The 19519-nt window shown below is 41.4% G+C and overlaps 2 protein-coding genes across 6 annotated transcripts in view; both read right to left on the bottom strand.

Annotated features, from left to right (window-relative positions):
- Positions 1 to 2449, bottom strand: part of Adgrg7 (adhesion G protein-coupled receptor G7) — a 51505-nt gene extending 49056 nt beyond the window's left edge. Inside the window, exon 1 of the mRNA XM_028867522.2 lies at positions 1827 to 2449. Within this exon, the coding sequence (XP_028723355.1) occupies positions 1827 to 1941 (115 nt within the window). The 5' untranslated portion in view covers positions 1942 to 2449. The remainder of the gene's footprint in view (positions 1 to 1826) is intronic.
- Positions 2450 to 13562: 11113 nt separating this feature from the next.
- LOC114691934 (transmembrane protein 45A-like) overlaps positions 13563 to 19519 on the bottom strand; it is a 77833-nt gene continuing 71876 nt past the window's right edge. For 3 of the 5 annotated variants that reach the window (XM_037209679.1, XM_037209681.1, XM_037209680.1), the window contains exons 5-6: positions 18498 to 18643; positions 16385 to 16975 (exon numbers count right to left, since the gene is read on the bottom strand). In XM_037209679.1, coding sequence (XP_037065574.1) covers positions 16825 to 16975; positions 18498 to 18643 — 297 coding nt within the window. In that variant the 3' untranslated portion in view covers positions 16385 to 16824. Of the gene's footprint in view, positions 14092 to 16384; positions 16976 to 18497; positions 18644 to 19519 lie in introns of those variants that run through there. The other 2 variants (XM_028867523.2, XM_028867524.2) reach the window with 2 other exon arrangements.

Raw genomic sequence — 19519 nt, 5'->3', positions numbered from 1 at the left:
AGGGACTGAAGAGGAATGGCATCAAATGAGATGAATAGAATGAAACGATGGGAGGGAAAGATATGAAATACCCAGCAGTTCATGGAAAAGAATAAAACAAAATAGAACAGAATTAAACAGAACTAAACAAAAAAGAAACAGAACTAAAGCACATTCCAAATAAAATTTACAAGGCAGGCAGCGACAGCGAACAGTATTAGTTTTCATCCCCACCCCCACCTGCCACTCCGCTCTTTTTTAAATAGTGATGACCCTCTAGTTTTCCACTGGCTTTACCCCCACGCTGAAGGATATCCCTTATATAAAGAGCCAGCTGAAAAACTAACCAAGGACAAAGCTCATCTTTCCGGGGCTCTGGTCCGTTAGTACTCCGAGAAACAGGACTTTTATTACTCTTTATGTTTCCTTCAGGGGCCTTAGCCCTCTAGCAGCTCAGAGGTGTGCCCACAGGTAAGCAGCTCTCGCTAAGCCTTTGACCATTATGCAGTCTCTGTTCTCCGGTCTGTACTGTTCCTTGTGTTGGCTTTGTACTTTGTCCCTGTAATGGTTTGGTTTAACTGTGTCATTTCTAAGTCACAGGTTTTCCTTTAAAAATAGATGTCATTATGAATAGCAGCAAAAAGGAAGAGATTTCTCAAGTGTATCTCCTTTAAATGAGATCTTACACACCTAACAGTGAGGACGACTCTTACGGTTTTCTTAAAACTGAATTAAAGTATTTTACAAACCTCACAATTTTAATCTTATTCTTTTGCCCAGCTTAATGTCTTCCTCTGGTTCTTTAACTGCTGCCAACACAGCATTCTCTGAATTCCAGTCTTCCTGGGTGGAGTAGGGATGGTTCCATTCCAGGCTACCTCTTCAGCAGCAGCCAGTATCGACCATTTGTTCTGAGCACGGGATTCTGCAGCCTGGCACCATTGGACCAAGGTAGCAGGTCCTGCCTTCCCTGAGGGCAAACTCTTCCTCCTTACTTGCATTGGTTACTTCTATCTATTCAGTTTCACATGTTCTGCATGTCAACTTTCAATCCCTTTAGAGCAGTGGTTCTCAACCTTTCTAATGCTCTGGCCCTTTAATACAGTTCCTCGTGTTGTGGTGACCCCCAACCATGAACAAGTTATTTTTGTTGCTACTTCATAACTATAATTTTGCTACTTTTATGACTCATAAGGGAAATCTGCGTTTTTCAGTGGTCTTAGGTGGGGGTCACAACCCGCAGGTTGAGAACCACACCACTGTTTTATAGTGACTCTCCAGAAGCCAAGGGATGCAGCATTGGAATCATTGAAACTGTACTTTTGAGTTCCCAAGGGCTTCATTTTAACACCATCATTATAACACAACCACACTGATAGCTCTAAAGTTCCTTCTTGAGATGGATTTCTACGTGGGTGCTACATGGTTGCTACATGTTTGTATACATGGTTGCTTGGGAGTCGGTGCTCATAACTATTTACCTTTCTAGGGTTTAGCTAAATAAACCTAAATACATCTTGTTAATAATTTCTATTATTACTCATTCTATCAACTCAGGAATTAAAATAGCACAAAGAAGCCAATTCAAAACTCATTCTTCACCCTGCTTATTCACACACACACACACACACACACACACACACACACACACACACACGCGTATTTTTATACGCACGGCTGCTAGCCACTAGCCATCAACCAACTGCTGTCTTGCACTCCATAAGTGGCATTGTAGAATGCAGCCATTGCCTGGACAAGGTCCTCCCCAGCACTGACATATCAGGTGACAGTCAGAGGTTCAACTCCCCCCCCCCCCGCCCCATTGGACTATAACAAGGTGACATTACCTCTTTGGATCCTTACTGTCAACCTCCAGATGCCCAGTCCCAGAACAACGCCCGTCAGCAGCCCACACACAATAGCCACCAGCACCCGGACGTTGCAGGAATGACAGGAACGCATGCTGAAAACAGGCCACTGCACCACTCGGTGTAAAACAGCTACTGTCTCCTTTAGTCAAGAATTTTAATCAGAGACCATTATAAAACATGGAAAGAATCCTTCCTTTCAGTGGTCTGTCGGGCAGGCGTTTTCATGTTTGAAGAGTTTTGAAGTTAATTCAGCATGATGTAGTTGGAATCCCCGAACAGAAGGTGTGTTTCTGCATCCAGTGTGATCATTCTTCAGCGAGAGAGACCAAGTGACCAGGGCTCTCAGAAAAGGAAACCTACTCAGGGCAATAAAGAAGGGGAGGGATCAGCCTAGAGGGTCAAAGGGTGAATCTCCAGACAAGAAAGACAGTGAAGGAAGGAGGCGAGCAAGGAGAAGCCAGAGAGGAAGTCAGGAAGGCAACGGGTCGTTCTGGCTGTCTATAGCTCAGCCAGGTGCTTCAGGATGTGTGCACACCCTCTTGGAGAAATGAACTATGTTGTCAAGTGAAATGATCAACGGCAGGAGCCACGTATGACTCCACTGCTTGCACTTCCTTAAGGAGCCTACATTCTAGGAAATTCTAGCCTAGGAAAGAAAGAACCAAGTATGATGACATCTTCATTTAAAACAGTGGTTCTCAACCGGTGGATCGTGACCCCTATGGGGGTCAAGTGACCCTTTCACAGAGGTCACATATCAGATACCCTGCATATCAGATATTTGCATTTTGATTCATAATGGTGGCGAAATTACAGCTACAGAGTAGCGATGAAAATAATTTTATGGTGGGGGGTGTGTCACCAGAACATGAGGAACAATACAATTCTGTTATTTAAGCCACACACTTTGTAGTACTTTGTTACAACAATCTTAGAAAAGAAATCTTCCCTGAACAAACTGCCACCTCTACTGCAGCTGTGACTCTTGGGATTCCTCTCCTCTGGCCCTCTCTAGTCTCAAATGAAGTCATTAATGGGTACTCATGTCACTGAGGCTCTGCTGCTGGTGGACGAATCAATGCCCCATTGGTCCCTCCGTTCGTTTAGACCCATGATGATTAAGAGCCTTCAGCATGTCAGGACTGTCACAGGCAGGGACAAGTCCTCAAAGCACTCACATTCTCTCAGGGTGAGAATCCAGGGAGTCACCCCTGATAAGACAGATAGCAACTGTTAAAGATAGCAAGTGTAATTACCACAGAATACTTTCCTGGGAGTACTAACCACAGACTTACAAAATACATTTTACATATAAACTGACTATCTGTTTACCCCTCAAAGTTATGTATTATCCCCCTATTCTCAGTAATACTTTCTAAAGTACAACTTGGGGGGATATTAATATAAACTCCTAATTTTACTTCATCCTAGAACTTCATGAAAACACAATGTGTCACAAAATGAAAGAATTTAAAGACTGCTACAGAAGAGCAAAACAAATGAATCCATGTTCATTATCTGCTTGTTGTGAATATATTATAATACTTATTCCCATGTGTCTATATTATCTACCAAAAATGACTAGAGTAGGGTACATTAAAAAACACTTCGTGGAAATCCAAGGGATCTGAGGTACAGATAATTTAAAAATTCTTTATGCCTTTTCTGTGGTATGTACAGTACATATGTATTTTCATTGGTATAACATATATATTACCTTTTCAATATAAAAATCACAATGTTCCATAAGTAATAAACCAAGAAGATGAATTATCACCTATTAAACAGAAAATACATCAAGTATAGCTCTACATACATTTCATGACCTTGCCTCATTAGTTTCATAACACAGTGCTTTTCCCAGTGCAGAAACAAAGATGAGGTTAGAGACCACTGCAAGGTGAACTCTGTGGTTATGAAAGATTGAGCAGTCAATACCAGGTCACACAAAGTTAAAAGGTGTTCTGTGTGGAATGTCCTGCAGCCTCCAGTGTGTGCGTATGCATTGCCAAGTGCCCAGTGTTTCTTAACCCAGAACTTCCTTCTCAAGAAGATGCTCTTGAAGATGTCATTCTACAGAACATGCTATGGAAACCCTGCTTTGTGTGGAAGAGGGTGGTTATTGCTGAAGAGGATGACTAAGGAAATAAATTGTGAAGCCCATGGTCACCCTACCAGGACGATAGTTTTGGGTTTTTTGTTTGTTTGTTTGTTTTCCTCCTTGCAAGGTTACACACATTTTGAAGGGAAGGGTGCCCAATGGCTGGAAAACTGATTTTGGTGGTGCACAGACATTTTCTTCCCTCAATCAGTGTATGTACCGGAACCCTGGGATGCTGCAATGACCATAGCTTCATATAACTTTGTCTCTTTGGCTACATCATTGAATTCATAAGGTTGTCCCTTATTTGCTAAGAACACTAGAAATTTATGGAATGGAAAAAAATCTAGGCATAGAAATTCAGATGTTTGCATTTATATAAGGACATGAATTATGAGCATTTAATATACCAACATGTGTAAATGGTCACTCTTATGGTTTAGATAAGATGTATCCCTTCCCAAAAGTACATTTATTGCAAGGCTGGTCCCCAGGAGGTGGCACTTTTTTGGTAGGAGATAGAGACTGGCCAGACATAGTAGGTCACAGGAACATAACCCCTTCAGTCTCTCTTTTTCTTTCTCTCCTGTCTTCCATGAGTTAAGCGACCCCTCTCTTACAAATTCTTGTTACTATGATGCTCTCCCCAACCACATGGGACCCCTCCCCCCAAAAAAACCCCAAAACCAACCAAACAACCAAACAACAACAAAAACCCTATGGATTCCCTCAGAAATGGAACCAAAGCATGTCTTTCCTCCTTTAATTTGTATTTGTCAAAGATTTCCTCACACAGGCTCAAAAGTCACCAACACAGCCACTATTTTATATGCACATACGTCAAGAAGACAAAGAAGAAAAAAAGAAAAATGGGAAATGACTTATTTATTAATTTATTCTACTCAAAGCATGCTTTGTGATGAACATGTGGATAAAATAGTGATCCAGAGGGACAGGTCCATGTTGTCGCATAGCTGCCACTCAGGGAGACGTGGGGTTGTGTTTATGCTGCCACTAATTTGTTTCATGGCCTCACACAAAGCACACGAAATCCAGGCCTCCGTGTCTTTATATTTTACATAGTCGCACTAGACCTCTCATTCCTGTGCCTTTTAGTCATAAAGATTTCATCTGAATAAGAGCAAGGAAAGTGTTTTATTATGTGTCGGAAGGACTATGACTCAGAGTGGGTGTCAGCGACCAAGAAGAGTAATGAGAACATTTATAAAAGGGAGATTCACCTAAGCTGTCACACCCAAAGCAAGGTGAAGAGGCATTTATGTGCTGAGGATGAGTAAGCCAGTATGTAAGGTCAGTGTCAAGTAGGGGAGACAATCAGTCATGTGTGACACTGAATGTGGGAAGTCAGAGGTAGAAAGGAAGAACAGGGCACCCTTTGGAGACCAAGTATCCCTTCACAGGTGAGCCACTTAGCATGGGAAGTCTGTGGCTGAGTTAAGTGAGGAAGACATCTGCAGCGTGGCAGACTTGGCTAGGGCACATGTAAGGAGGAAGGGCACCCACACATGGATGTGGGTGGCAGAAAAGAGCAAGGTTAGTTGCATGTAGGATGATAGGTCAAACAGGTAAGTATATGAACAATGAAGCCAACTACTACTTCAGAGCTTCCTGAGATGTGTAGGTTTTGTTAGCTTCCTGAGTTGCATAGGTTTTGTTAGCTTTCTGAGTTGTGTAGGTTTTGTTAACTTCCTGAGTCTTGTGTCTCTCCTGCCTTCAGAAGACAATGTTCAGATGAAATACCTGTAAAGCACAGTCTATCCTATTGTTTGTAGTTCTCTGGAGAACTAATACCAGGAATATTTTGTAGTAAGTATCCGACATTTTGGAAGACAAGAGACCCACAAACCCAGAATGCTTAAAAAGAGTATGCAAATCAAGAACACTCAAGGAATCTATGATCTAGATAGAGCACCGCTGCGTTAGTTTGCTTTCTGTTGGTGTGATAAGACATAACATGACCATGACCAAGACGTAACACTGGGACAAATGAGCCTTATTTTCACTTATGGTTTCAGAGGGATGAGAATCCATTGTGGTGGGGCAGAGGCGTGGCAGCAAGCCACAGGCATAGAGGCAGAGCAGTTACAGGAAGCTGAGACTGAGAGCTCACATCTTCAAAAGTAAGAACAAAGCAGAGATGGTGAACAGGAAGTGGGCAAGACTATAAGCACCCACAATCTGTCCCCAGTGATGTTCTTCTTCCAGCAAGGCTCTCCCAAAGGCCTCACAACTCCCTCAAAGACCATCACCAACTGGATACCAAGTATTCAATTAGGGAGCCTATGAGGGGCATTTCTCATTTAAACCACCACAGCTGGTATATTAAGGATACCAAAGACCATGCAGAAGTCACTGATCAACAAATGATTTTCACTACAAGTGTGAACAGTCCTAGCTGACGACTGTTTTAATGACAGCAGGATAGATTGAGGAAGCACATTAACTTGATGGAACCATAAAACAGTATAAATAACCAAACCAGGCTTCCAAAATGTTTTGCATGAAAGATGATGCATTTCATGGATGGTAATAAGTTTGGGAAATACTTTTATACTTGATATTCACTGAACACCCACAATATACTATTCCCAGATTAAATGCATGCTGTCTTTTGACATCTAAATCATTAAGTTCAAAACTAATGTTAAAGTAATGGGAATCTATCAGCTTTCTAAGGATGCTTAACGAAATACCACAAGCTGAGTATCCTAAAGGACAGAGATTATTGCCTCAAAGCACTAGAAACTGAGGATCCTAGTGCTGGTAGAATCGCATGCCTTTAGAAAGTGCTGGGCAGAGATCTGTCTGGTCCTTGTCTGTCTGTCTCCCAGCTTCTGGCGTTTGCTGTCACTTGGTTCTGTTCTTTGGTTTTTCACTGGCAGGTCATCATACTGAAATCGGTCTTTATGATCACATGGTCTTCTCAGTCCCTTTCAATTTCCCCCTTCCCTAAGGGTTTTTGTCCTAGTGAGCTGGAGGTTACCTTACTCCAATGAGTTTACATTTCACCATCCCTAAAACCAGGTGACGTTCTGAGGCATGTGGGTGGAGGATAGGTCTTCAAAATATGCAGTGGAGGAAGCTGGGAGACAATTAAATCTATAACAATGCATTTATGTGTAAATAAATTAAAATATAAGACTTTTAAAATTAGTCTAGATTGCCCGTGGGCAACCAAAAATAATGGCGACAACCTGTGCTGTTTCAGTGAGCTGACTTTATTTGGATTTAGGAGGCAACTTCCGATTATGAGACGTTCTCCCACACTCTACCACTAGAGGGAAGCATCATTACTATAGTCTTTTCCTCCGGTTACCCTGTTCTGTAGCACCTTTCAGGCCTCATCCGTTTACCCATTATGTAAACACATCAGAACATCAGATGTGGAATAAACGAAAGCAGTTTCTTGCACTGGGGTGTGAATTGATTTTTATAATTTTTTTTGCAAGTCTCTGACTTGAATCACCAACTCTGCAGAAACAAACACATTTCTTAAGGAGTGGGAAGTGGAAAAAACATGGTGGGAATGTTTTCTAAGCACCCTCGTTCTTATCATCCCGCTCCAGAACCTCTGGTTCAAACGCCAGACAAGTCAAAACTAGCTGGTGGCTTTCCCTTTGAACAGGATACTACTATGAGATAAACAAGGTCACCTGAGAAGTAACAGCCATCATAAAGCACTCGGAACCTTGGAAGTGGAAGGAGCTCCCTCTTCTGGTGTCAGAAGATATTTCCTTCTGTGAGCCTGGGCCACTGAGATTTTTTTGAACTATCTGATTTTTTGAACTGATTTTGGAGTTCTTTCCTAAAGACTAATGGATGTTGGTGAATGCCACATGTGATGCTTAAATTTACTGAAAGCCGACTCGGTGGGATAGGAACCCTCCCTTGTCTCAGGGTATTTAAGTGACCTCTAAATCTTACTATTCTATGGCATGTTGAACCCTTAACTCTGGAAGAAAGGACAGCAGAAAACAGCTAAGGATATTAAAACATTGTGCCCTTTTCATATGCCCCCAAAGCAATAAGGAGAGAGGGCCCTGCATCTTACCTGGGCAAAACAGAAGATTTGGCACTTGCCATATGAGTAAAGGGACCCGGATCTGAGAGCCCCAGAAAGAACTGGTCCCGCTCCTTGTAGGCTGCACTGGGTGAGCTAGCCAAGGCAGTGCTGGAGAGCCCATCCAGGTAGTGACATTGAGGGAAAGCTAGAGAGCTGACCAGCCCATCTACCACCCAGGCCCAGAACCAGGGCTATGAGTAGGCCCTCCCCCAACATCCACCTCATCTATGAACTGCTGGAGCATGTGAAGGGGACCAAACCACAGATCCAAAAATAGCAGAATCTCCATGACACAGGACAACAACAGAATATCCAAGAGGAGTCCCAGTGAGAGGCCATTATTGGTGAGGTGAAATAGCAGAAACCAGAAGTCTCGAGCCAGACCAATAACTCACGACAATGAGCACTTGCAAGTAAAATGAATGGACTAAACTGTGTGACTCCACAGGCCACACTACAGCTTTCACAACAAGATTCTTCTTTTGTTTGTTTGCTTTTGTTTCTGTTTTTATTTTTGCCTTGTTTTGTTTCTGTGTTTTTTTAATTAATTAATTTATTTATTTATTTATTCTTTTAAATTTGGTCTTGTTTAGGCAGAAAGGTCAGAGAGAGGACGTGAGGGGACAGAGAGAGAGGTGGGATTGGAATGCATGATGTCAACTCCATAAAGAATCAATAAAAGGAAAATTTAAAAACAAACAAAACCCATTGTACCCTTGGGAATGGCAGGAGGGAGAAACTCTTTTGAAAGAGGTTGCTCTTGTTTATTCTATCCTGTGGTATAAAAAAACCTACAGTGGGATGAGAAAGCAACTCATTGATAAGAAAAAAACTTTGTTGGGAACTCCAGCTGAGTGTCTCAATGAGGCTTCCCTAGTACATTGCTGTGGGGTGTTATAAGCTTCCCAATTTAATAATGCCATCTTTGTTCGCTCTCAATCGGGCCACCCCAGCTGTCTCTGTCATATGTTGTCACCTGAACCTGATGTTTTGCAATATATCTGCTGCCTTTGTCTATGTGACAATATTTGTTCTTTCTCTTTTTATGTTTGCTATTTGTTTACTGAATGCACACTTTCAAAACTGGAACTATGGATATCGCATATTATTTTCTGGACCACAGAGAGCATGAGCTTTCAGGGGCCACCTTCCTTCCTATGCCCATAGCTCACTGTCCATGGTGGCAGTGGGCAGAGATTCCGTAGCTGAAATAGCAGAGGCAAAGAGTATGGTCTTCTTCAGCCCTAGAGGAATGTTGAGGAGGAGGCTGTTTCTAATGACAGAGGTTAGAGCATGTGGCACAGTGTTGGCTTTGTCTCTGGACTTTAGAGACAGTGACAGAAGAAGGGGGTCTGAAGTAGCGGGGGTTGGGGGGAAAGTTATGAACACAGCCTCAACACGTGTAAGTAGACCCTGCCTCAAGCATTTCGTGTTAAAACTACTGATAGCTAGCCTTTACACTGTTGGCCGAATTTAAAAGAGAGTGCACTACATGCCATCAAGATATATCGCTTTAATAGGTACGAAAAGTAAATGGTCCTATCAGATAGGAAATGTACATGTGGAAAATGTAGGATTATGTCAACTTCACAAGTCTGTATACCTCACAGATGGTCCATTTAAATCTCATGTTTAAACACACACGTGTTCATTGGGATGGCTTCCCACTCATCTCAATTCAGGCTTCTTTGTGTACAGTACCATTCTGAGGGACACATTCTCTGTGAGTGTCTGTCCTCCGGCAGGCTGTCAGAGGACCACAGAGCAGCCAACACACAAAGGTACCATTATGCATCACATCATCCCTCGAGCATCTGACATCCACAGAGGTGGAGCTGAGGCTTGGAACCAGGCGCTCCTCCTTATAGTTCCTCTTAGCTTCTGTGTAAGATGAAGGAGGAAGATCTTCTGCATAAGTCTGTCTTCCAGGAAAGGTTGCCACCTCTAGAACGTCCTAAAATGAAGGGCTAAACAATAATGGAGTCTTGAGTGACGTGACAGGCTGCAGGGCTGGACCTGGATGGTACACTCCCCGCACACAGAAGGTTGGGACACCTGTGTGGAGGATTTGGCACTTGGCACAAACAGAATTCAGGTTATGTTACGTGCTCTGAGAGTCACTGTCTAAAGCAGTGACTGTCCCATTGGTTATCTTTGGCTTGAATATCTCACAAACATTGCCCGCCATAAACAACAAGCCTCAGAATAAAGTACAGAAATAAAAGGATCACAATCATTACATTGGTGCTTTGTGTTAAAGGACTGTTGTAGGCATGCGCAGCATTGTAGATGTCTGTAACTTATAAATAATTTTGTCTGTTCAGATTTAAACCAGCTTACAAATGTACAATTGATTCATAAATTTGGGAACATAGTTCTATAAAAATCTCACCAGGTCGATAACACTATTGGAATATTCATATCACTTCTCGGCCTTTTGGCTAAGATCAAGTGTGGAATATTCAGTAAGACTTAAATTTCTTCAGCTTTATTTATGAGTTTAACAAATTAGGTCTGTAAAAACAGTAAAGGCTTAGGAAAGTTTATCTGTTAGTGAAAATAAAGATATGTAAAATATTTAGTTGACTGCCACAAATGAACTTTCTTGTATAACATTAGAGGGACCAGCCTTAATATTACATCCCAGGGGCTCAAGAGAGAGAACTACTAATGGCGAGGACTATTTTCAGGAAATAGAATCTCAGCACACGGAGCTCTATCGTCCACTTGCTTTAATTCCTCTGGCATAACATCCTTTATACACAGCTTCAGTTCTGTCCTCATGTCTAGCTCCTTTCTTGCCTGATTTCTCTATATATTTATCTACTGTCCCCTCTAGGTTCTATCTTAATTCCTTCATCTAGTTCTGCCCCTTCTAGGTTCTCATCTGTCTAGTTCTTTCCCCTATCAGCTCCTCTCCCATCTCCTTCTCTCTCATCTGGCTCTTCCTCATCTTGTTCTTCCCCATCTGGCTCTTCTTCATCTTCCATCTTGCTCCTCTTGTCCTCTCTTTTAGCCATTCAATCTAGTTCTTCCCCATCTCAGTTCGTTCCTCTCAAGTTCTTACCCATCTAGTTCTTCCATTCTCTTTTCTCTTCTCTCTCTTGTGCCCTGGAAGTCCCGGTATATAAAAGGGAGGGTCTGAGCTAAATTGTGTAAAGCTATTAACGTCCACCTCTCCTAGATGGTGTCTCCTTGTGGAATTTACCATAAGTCAGGAGACTTGCACGTGGGCTGTTACCATTGTTAGTCCACCTGGGACTAACAATAGGCGCCCACCTGGGTGGTGTTTCCTGTAGTCCTTGAAAGTGGCCAAGGGAGATAATCTGATTCCAGAGAAAGCCTTTCCTGAGGCTGTTCTCCAAATACCTGGAATGTGTATGTCCAGAGAGTGATCAGTCTACACTGTTAGTCCTTCTTAGGGGAAAGTCAATTGGGAAAACTATGAAGGCACACATGATTTTCATAACAGAATACAGCTGATATATAACAAGCCAAGTAACACCAAAAACTCCTTGGGATTTGGCTTCCCCTGGAGGAATTCCCTGATTCCTCCAGGTTGTGACTTTGCCACAACCAGCTGAGTTGTTATGATATATTCCTGTGGCCTGCAGCAGAATTTGAAGGTTTGAAGAAAAATCTATTGAAGTCTTAGAGTAAAACACCTTGAAACTTGGGGGTTAAAATTTTCTGTGCTTAAAACTGGAACAATAGAGATTGGGAGTGCCAGCCTACTGTCCTTACCTTGCATGTGAAAGGCTCTGAGTTGGATCCCTACCCATACAATACTAAAATAAAAATAGGTGTTTTCAAATTTAATTTAAGAGGACTCCATTTTGAGATTTTTTTTTTAAGTGGGTGAATCTAGAAGCCTAGTTATTCTACCCATTAAATAGCTCTTGAAAGCATATATCCCTCTAAGCTTAAAGTAATACTATCTTTTCATTTACATTTATTTTGGGGAAATTCAGATTTTTGTATGCCTGTCCTCTATTCTTTTACTTTTCTTTATCTGTATTTAACAGAATACAAAATTTTGGGGTCTATTTTCCATGTATATTAATTTTTCTTTTATCAGTTCTAGCAATCATTCACTTGTGTTTGGGAGAACTCCTTGCTTCATTTTATTTCTGGTTTTTCCTGTAATGCAGTGATTGCTGCCTCACCTAATTAATCCATATTCAAGATAGAATAAGCACCTTGATAATCTCCTGTAGTGATGAAGTGATATCAAGGTTAAGAGAAACACAATCAGGATCTGGCTGCCTATTTCAAGATGCAAGAAGATGTCGTCATTGCCAAGTCAAGGAAATTGGGGGTTACAAAGAGCACTGAGAAGCTGGTGCCCCACCAACAGCAAAGGTTAACTCAGTAACTGCTCCCATCACTCACATTCTGTCTGTGCAATCAGTACATCGTTCCTACTGACTGATTAAAAGGGTTTCTTATTGAGTTTATGGTGATGTAGCATGAGATACTCATGAAGGAAATATGGCAGAACTTCAGGAACTGAATCTTCAGGTTGGTGACAGCTGAGACAAAGCGTGGAGTAAGGGGGGGAGGGAGACCCCTATCTTGCCCTGTCTTTGATGAAGTCTTGTCCTGGTACAGTCTAATCTTTTGGAAACATAAACACCATAATGTCACATAAAAGTGGAACATGGGTGCCATTTTTTTTTTTTCATGAAAAGACCTCTGGGGAAGGACCCTTGGCAAAATGTCACTGATGACCTCACCATTCTTTATTCTTCTTCCTGGGCTGGTTTTACTTCACATCACTGGTCGCCTCAATTTCTAGTCTTATATTTTACTTTGGTGTTGCCTGTTTCTCCCCCAGGAATGTATGCTGGAGACAACAGTTCTGGCTTGAACATCACTCCATTCTTAGTTTACTGAATACTTCCTAACATTTGGAAATGGAATAATAAACATCTGCTGAATGACTGACCCCATTTCTACCTACCCCACAGGCTGGTGAGTATGGCTGAGCTGCCTTTCTTCAGCTTGTGTTCTAGAGCAGAAAACCCTTTATACTTTTGTTATACTTGTCATTATTTTGGACAACTTACCAAAGTAGATTTTTTGATAATCTTTACAGATTCTATGAATGGATGGAGACTTCCTGGCACAGGGTAAAGGAAATAAATATAAGACTTTCCTATTTGGGGCTTTAGATCCCAGTTTACTAACTTTTTCATGCTGTTCCAAAAACAGTATTCATAAAACATAACCTCAACAAGTTGAGAACCACTGGTATAAGGGCATGTTGTTTAATCCTTTACCTGTTTAACAGAGCAAATGGCAGAGTGGTCATACTAGGCTATGCTAATACCACAATGTCCCTCTTCTAGTCTCTGACATCTTTGAAACCATGTGTCTTAATGTCATTACCTTTTAGAAAGCTCACAGGAGGACTTCTGGTCTAGTTTTTGCATCTAAGTTTTTCATATAAAATGTCTCCAAGAAAGGAATTTCTGTATATGCATTATATGAGGGTGAAGTATACTTCAATTTAAAAAAAAGTGAGGAGTTGAGTTTTTTGCACAGAGGTGCATGCATTCATTTATTTTTCATTGTGGCAACAAGATAAACAAGTAAAATTCAACATTGAATGAATTACAAGTGATGGCAAGGTCATGAATCTTGATGGTATCTATCAGGGAAATAAAACAAATAGTTTTCACAGTACAGACATGGATGAAACCATACACGACTTTGGAAAACTTATTGCTTCTGAATATCACGGCATGCACAATATGCAAAGTGAATTTATCACCCAAGGTACTTTTAAAGCGGTAAGAAAGTGAGACATTAAAAGTGCAACACTTTAACAAAACTGGAAATACAAACAACATGGAGTCAGCCTCAGACAGCTGTTCTTCAAAGGCCAAGAGACAAAGCCATCAGCAAAGGCAGTGCAAACAGAGGAGGCTTGTCTAGAAAGAACGGATGCCCCTCAACATCACACTTCTTCCTCTGACTCGTGTTCACGTTCAGCGCTTTTCAGGAGTCCAACTTCCGAGGTGCACACCTTCTTAAGTCTAGATTTTACTAACCTGAGGGGAAAAAGAAAGTCATCTCTGGTTACATGATATCAAGGGTCAAAACTTTAGAGTAATATACAGATTATTCCTACAACGAACAGAGGCAATCCCCAAAGTAAAATGATTTCTATTTGACTTGGAGATACCTGAAAATGTGTGCAGAAGACAGCAAAGGTCTAAGTAAACAGGAAATGTGTGTCTCTTAAATGTATTATGAGATTGCTTAGTTATGCACAACTGATCATTTATAAAAGCAGGGGACTCTATTGACTGTGACAACGTGACGCTGGTGGAACATCTACATCAAACCCACAACTACCTACAGACTGCAAAGAGACGTCATTTCCTGTAAGGAAGTACATGACCTTTCCCTAGAGTGACAGACCAAGTGAAGGCCCATGTCAAGCCCGGGCTGAATGTCTCTTTATGACCAGTTTCTTCAGCCTGTTTACATTCTGAGTTTTATTTTCTCTCTTCCCTTTGCCAGTTCAGTTCTGGCCTGTTCTAGTCAGACAGTCCATCATTCCCTGTGCTCCGATCCTACACAAAAGCTTCACAAGCACTTCACTGCTTTATCCTGTCTGCTGGCGCAACCCTAGCCAGAGTCAGAAGTGATTCTAACCTATGACATTGACACATTGGACACACCACTGACATGTGAAGCAATCTGACAGGTCATGTCCCTCATCTGTCAATAGAGGTTACCAGTTCTTCAGCCACTGCCCACTAACATGAACACCTCCAATAAACAGCAATTGAGCAGAATCAATAATTTCTGTTGATGCAACAGCCAAGAAAAAAACTGCTCAGTCATTTGCCTTAATTATTGACTACTGATTTTGCTCATACTTTCTGAACACACCAAGTCACTTTCATTTTGAAAGGCTGATTGATGCTCTGTAACAGGTTAAGGGCCGCTTACAAAAGCCCACACATCCTTTCCACATAGTACCACATCCATCCATGTAAGACTAAAGGGATTAATCAATTATGTTCATTTCTAAAGACTTGTGTGGAAAAGGAAACAACTCCTGGCTGCTTTACTGGGAATGAAATGTTAGCACAGGCCCAGTCACAGCCACTGTGTCCTGTGCTTTCTCCCTGGATTGTAGCTGCTGCTGCTGTAAAGCCACTAAGCTCGGCCACATGCACACCTTTATCGGGCTCTAGGGACCTGTAGCCCACATGGAGAAATGGTTCTGTGAGGCAGGGTGAGAGCGGGGATAATAAAAAGGAACTGCAGCCTGGCATGGCGGTACGCACCTTTAAACCACCACTCAGAAGGCAGAGGCACATGGATCTGTGAGTTTGTGGCCAGCCTGGCCTATGTAGAAAGTTCTAGGCCAGACAAGACCCCATAGTGAGATCCTGTCTCAAAAACAAAACAAAACCCCCTCAAAATAACACCCCCAATAATGAATGAATGAATAAATAAATAAATAAATAAATAAATAAATAAATAAATAAATAAATACCCAGGCACAACTGCCAGTTACTAGAATGGGGGAAATTTGGGGAGTCAAGGTCAGGGTGTGACCCTGTTCTTGCTTCATGTTCTCATAAATCACTGTGAAAAAGAGTAGAGCTGACACAAAAAGTTATTTTTAAGAAACTCGATGTACCTGGTGTGTTAGCAAGCCCTGATTTGTTCTTCCCAATGGCTCACATGACTCACTGTGTGGAAAACCCGTCAGAAAATAGGCAATGCTTCCTTACTCATAGGCAAGGGCTATTGAAATAGTTATTTGCAAGAGAAGTAAATACATATATCTATCTATCTACATGTGTATATATATATATGTATGTATAAAACACATTAAATATGCAACAATATTAATTCCAAACAGATAGGTTTCACCGACAACCTTACACAATCAAGACTGCAGGCAGGGGATAGAATGAGGCAATCTTGAACCACTATTTTGCAAAAGTAGGACATTTTGCATCATCTTTCAAGAATTTTGGGAGGAGAATTCAATAACTTAGAAGTGCTTATGTGGCAGCCATTGTGCTATGTCAAACAACTTGGATTCAATGTCTGACATGCAATGACTTGTGGCTAAGCAACCACTTCATAGTCAAACCCTGACGAAAGGAGTCTCAAGCCTCCTTAGTCTCAAAGTTAGCACTGAATTCGTTTTTCATGGGATCTCACTGAAAGACAATAGTGAATCTTTTTTTTAATGCTGAATCTTTGTGGTATTTTAAAACTGCTGCTTGAATATGTATCAAAATAGTTCAGAGAAAGTTGTAGTCCTGGTCTTATCAATATTAAAGGAAAATCAAGAAACATATAAAATATAACTTCCAAACAAATGAAGGTTGTATTGAAGTACCTTTGAAGTAGAAATCTAGTAAACAGCTAACAAATGTTAACTAAGCACTTACTATATGTCTGGAAATGTGCCATTCGGTATGGGGATATGAAAATGATTGTTTTCACGTGCAGATACAGTCTAGCTGCGGGGGCAGGCGAATGGGGGCAAGTGGTCAATGTCACAATTTATATGTAACAATATTCAAAGTCAAAGCACTACTGAAGCTCAGGAAACAGATCAACATGGGCCAGAGGAATCACAGAAGGTGTCAAAGAAGAGATGGACGTTTAGTGTGACTGCACCAGGTAAAGGGCACTAACTGTCTGGTCAAAGAGATTAGAACAACACGTGGTGGGGATTGGGAGAGGCTGGAGAATAAAACTGGAGTTTCTTGTTTCTGGGGACCTGTTAGTGGACAAGCCATGTATTAGGCATCTGAAGGCTTTTGAAACATGAAGAGACAGTAGTCATCTGCTGGCTCTGGAGGGGAGCGGACACGAAGTAGAGTTTTTCCTTGCATCCTGGTACTGTTGCTGAAGACTCCCCAGCCCCTAAGAAGATGAGGCCCAGATGTCAGCCTGGAACAACAGGGGAAGAGAGCAAGACTCAGTAGCCCAGCCAGCCTTAACAACGAGCAGATGCACATGCTTGGGGCGAGGGAAACGGAACGAACAGAAACAACCCGAAGGAGGTGGAAGAAAGCAGCTACAGAGGGAAGTGAGCTGCTCCAAAGCCCAAGAGGGACGTCTGGGAGCCGGATAAGGCAACAACAGTTCAAGTTTCTCTTTCAGAGCCCTGGTGTCCCAGCTGCTCCAGCGTACAGCTCAGAGGAGGAGGGCTGATCTGGAGCCCATGCCCAGGGGATGGATGTAAAGCTGGTTGCAGTAGAAGCTGGCAAACCACGGGGCCCAGAAACAGCTACTACATTCCAGGGGTCTAGAGAGCCTGCAAGGTGTGCAACACTATCTACATGTTAGTATTCGGGATCCACTAAAAGTAATATGGACTGTGTCACATTACAAGCTCTCGGGAGCTGGTGCCCACCATGCCGAACACTACATACGCATTACTGCAGTTGTAGAGTATTTCACCTAGTGTAGCCGTCTGAAGAATCGAGTGTTGGAGTCTGCATGTGTAGTAATTAGGATCAGTCCAGCACACTGTGCTTCAGCACTAACCACCCTGGAAACCACGATCATCTGCTTTTTTTTTTTTTTCCTGCTCATTTTTGAGCTCACCTTTCGGTTTGTGAGGAGCCTTTTTTGAGCTCCTTCTTTCTACTACGTTCACTTGCTGTATTCTATTTTAATTGTCTACCTCTGCGATCTGCCCTGGTTACCGGACAACAACATCCCCCATGGGAGGGTCTCCACCTCATATTTTTATACCAAATAGAGAGGAAGAGGAAGGCAATACAGACAAGGAGACAAGACCATTTGCTGAGTTTTTACATCTTCAGGAACATAAGGACACTACTTCATTTAGATTCTATTATCTCTATTTAGTAAACAATAAGATTCATATTTATTGTGGTTGAGTAATAAGTCTGAAGTCATAGCCAATAGGCCATAGAACTAGGAATATGTGTTCTCAGCAATCTGGTATGTTGCTCCTCACCTGCTCAGAAAGTTAAATCAGGATTCTTGTATAAAAGAACGCATCATTCAACTTTTGGAAAAATTAGAGTTACTGTCTTATTTAATTTGATTTGTATACATTTGTCAAAGAAAGGTCCCAAGGTTATGAAATGGGACAATTAAAGTGTGTACACATAAGTAAGTGGAGGTCTCATTGCACATAGGGGAACTGGCCATCCAGAATAGAAGCCCACATATGTGAAGAGACAGAGCATGCTGTAGAACAGGGCATGGGTCAAAGGCATAGCAGCCATATCAATCACTAAACTATTACAACTTTAAGTCAACATGGACGTTTTTGCTGGCCATTTCTTTGTGTAGAGATAACTTCCTAATGTCCTAGTCCAGTTTATGAGAAGGTAAGAATAAAACCTTCCTTTTGAATTTGACATTCAACACTGTCCAGTCTTGATGGACATATACAAAGAAATGTACCATTCATTTTTTTAAAGTGTCAACTTACCAGGTGATAAAAGTATAATTTAATCCAATGATGATAAAGGTTGATGCATAATGCCAAGAAAAGCACATGGTGAGGAACATCTTATTCTCAATATCTGTCAGATTCCATGGAGGGCTTCCACTGAGGGGATACAGGACAAAAGCAATCTGCAACTCAAAACAGGTGCACATTAAAATAACCATCTACATTCTCAAAGGAGCCTCTTTTCAAAACGTTGGCGAACTAAGATGGCTCCCATTAGCTGAGGCGTCACAAACACAACACCAGGTTTTTCTGTAGTCACTCTCCACCGAGGCATATTTTTGAAGAACAATTTTAAGTGTATTTAATTATCAAATTTTGAAATGTTCCTAGTGGTCACTCTGGCCTTGGGTGCATTTTCCAAAATCCCTGGAGCTCTAGCTACACCACACAGCCTCACTCTGGTATTTCAAAATTAGACTGCAAAAGGTTTTTAAATAAATAAAAACCCATAGATAGTGTTATGTTAAGTGGCAAAAGGTTGGGACTTTCTCCTCAGGATCAGGTACAACATAAAGATATTTTGTATTATCACCTCTGTTGAACATTGTATTGGAAATTTTAGTTAGGAAAAGTAGGCAAGAAAAATAAAAGACATTCATTTTGGCAAAGAAATTGTAAAATGATCTATTTACATATAGTATGATCTCAAATATTGAAATTTATAAAGAACCCAACCCCATAACCAAAGCTAATGAAGGAGTTTCACATATTCGAAAATTGAAAATCAGGACACAACTATCACGTATATTTTCACACACAAGCAGTGAAAACTCTACAATATAGTTTTTAAAAATGTACTTAAACTGACACTGAACAAAGTGAAGTACTCAAAAGCAAAATTGGAAATAAAGCTCCATGGTAGTACATCTTACTGGTATTCATAAGGCACTGCTGTAGATACCGGGCACCACATCCACACATGCACATCCAAGTACACACATGAATACACACAACCACACATGCACATCCAAGTACACACGTGAATACACACAACCACA

Source organism: Peromyscus leucopus, chromosome 12 (genome assembly GCF_004664715.2).
Source record: "Peromyscus leucopus breed LL Stock chromosome 12, UCI_PerLeu_2.1, whole genome shotgun sequence".
Lineage (NCBI taxonomy): Eukaryota > Metazoa > Chordata > Mammalia > Rodentia > Cricetidae > Peromyscus > Peromyscus leucopus.
The sequence above is the reverse complement of the archived record's forward strand: the minus strand, read 5'-3'. Positions and strand labels throughout refer to the sequence as shown.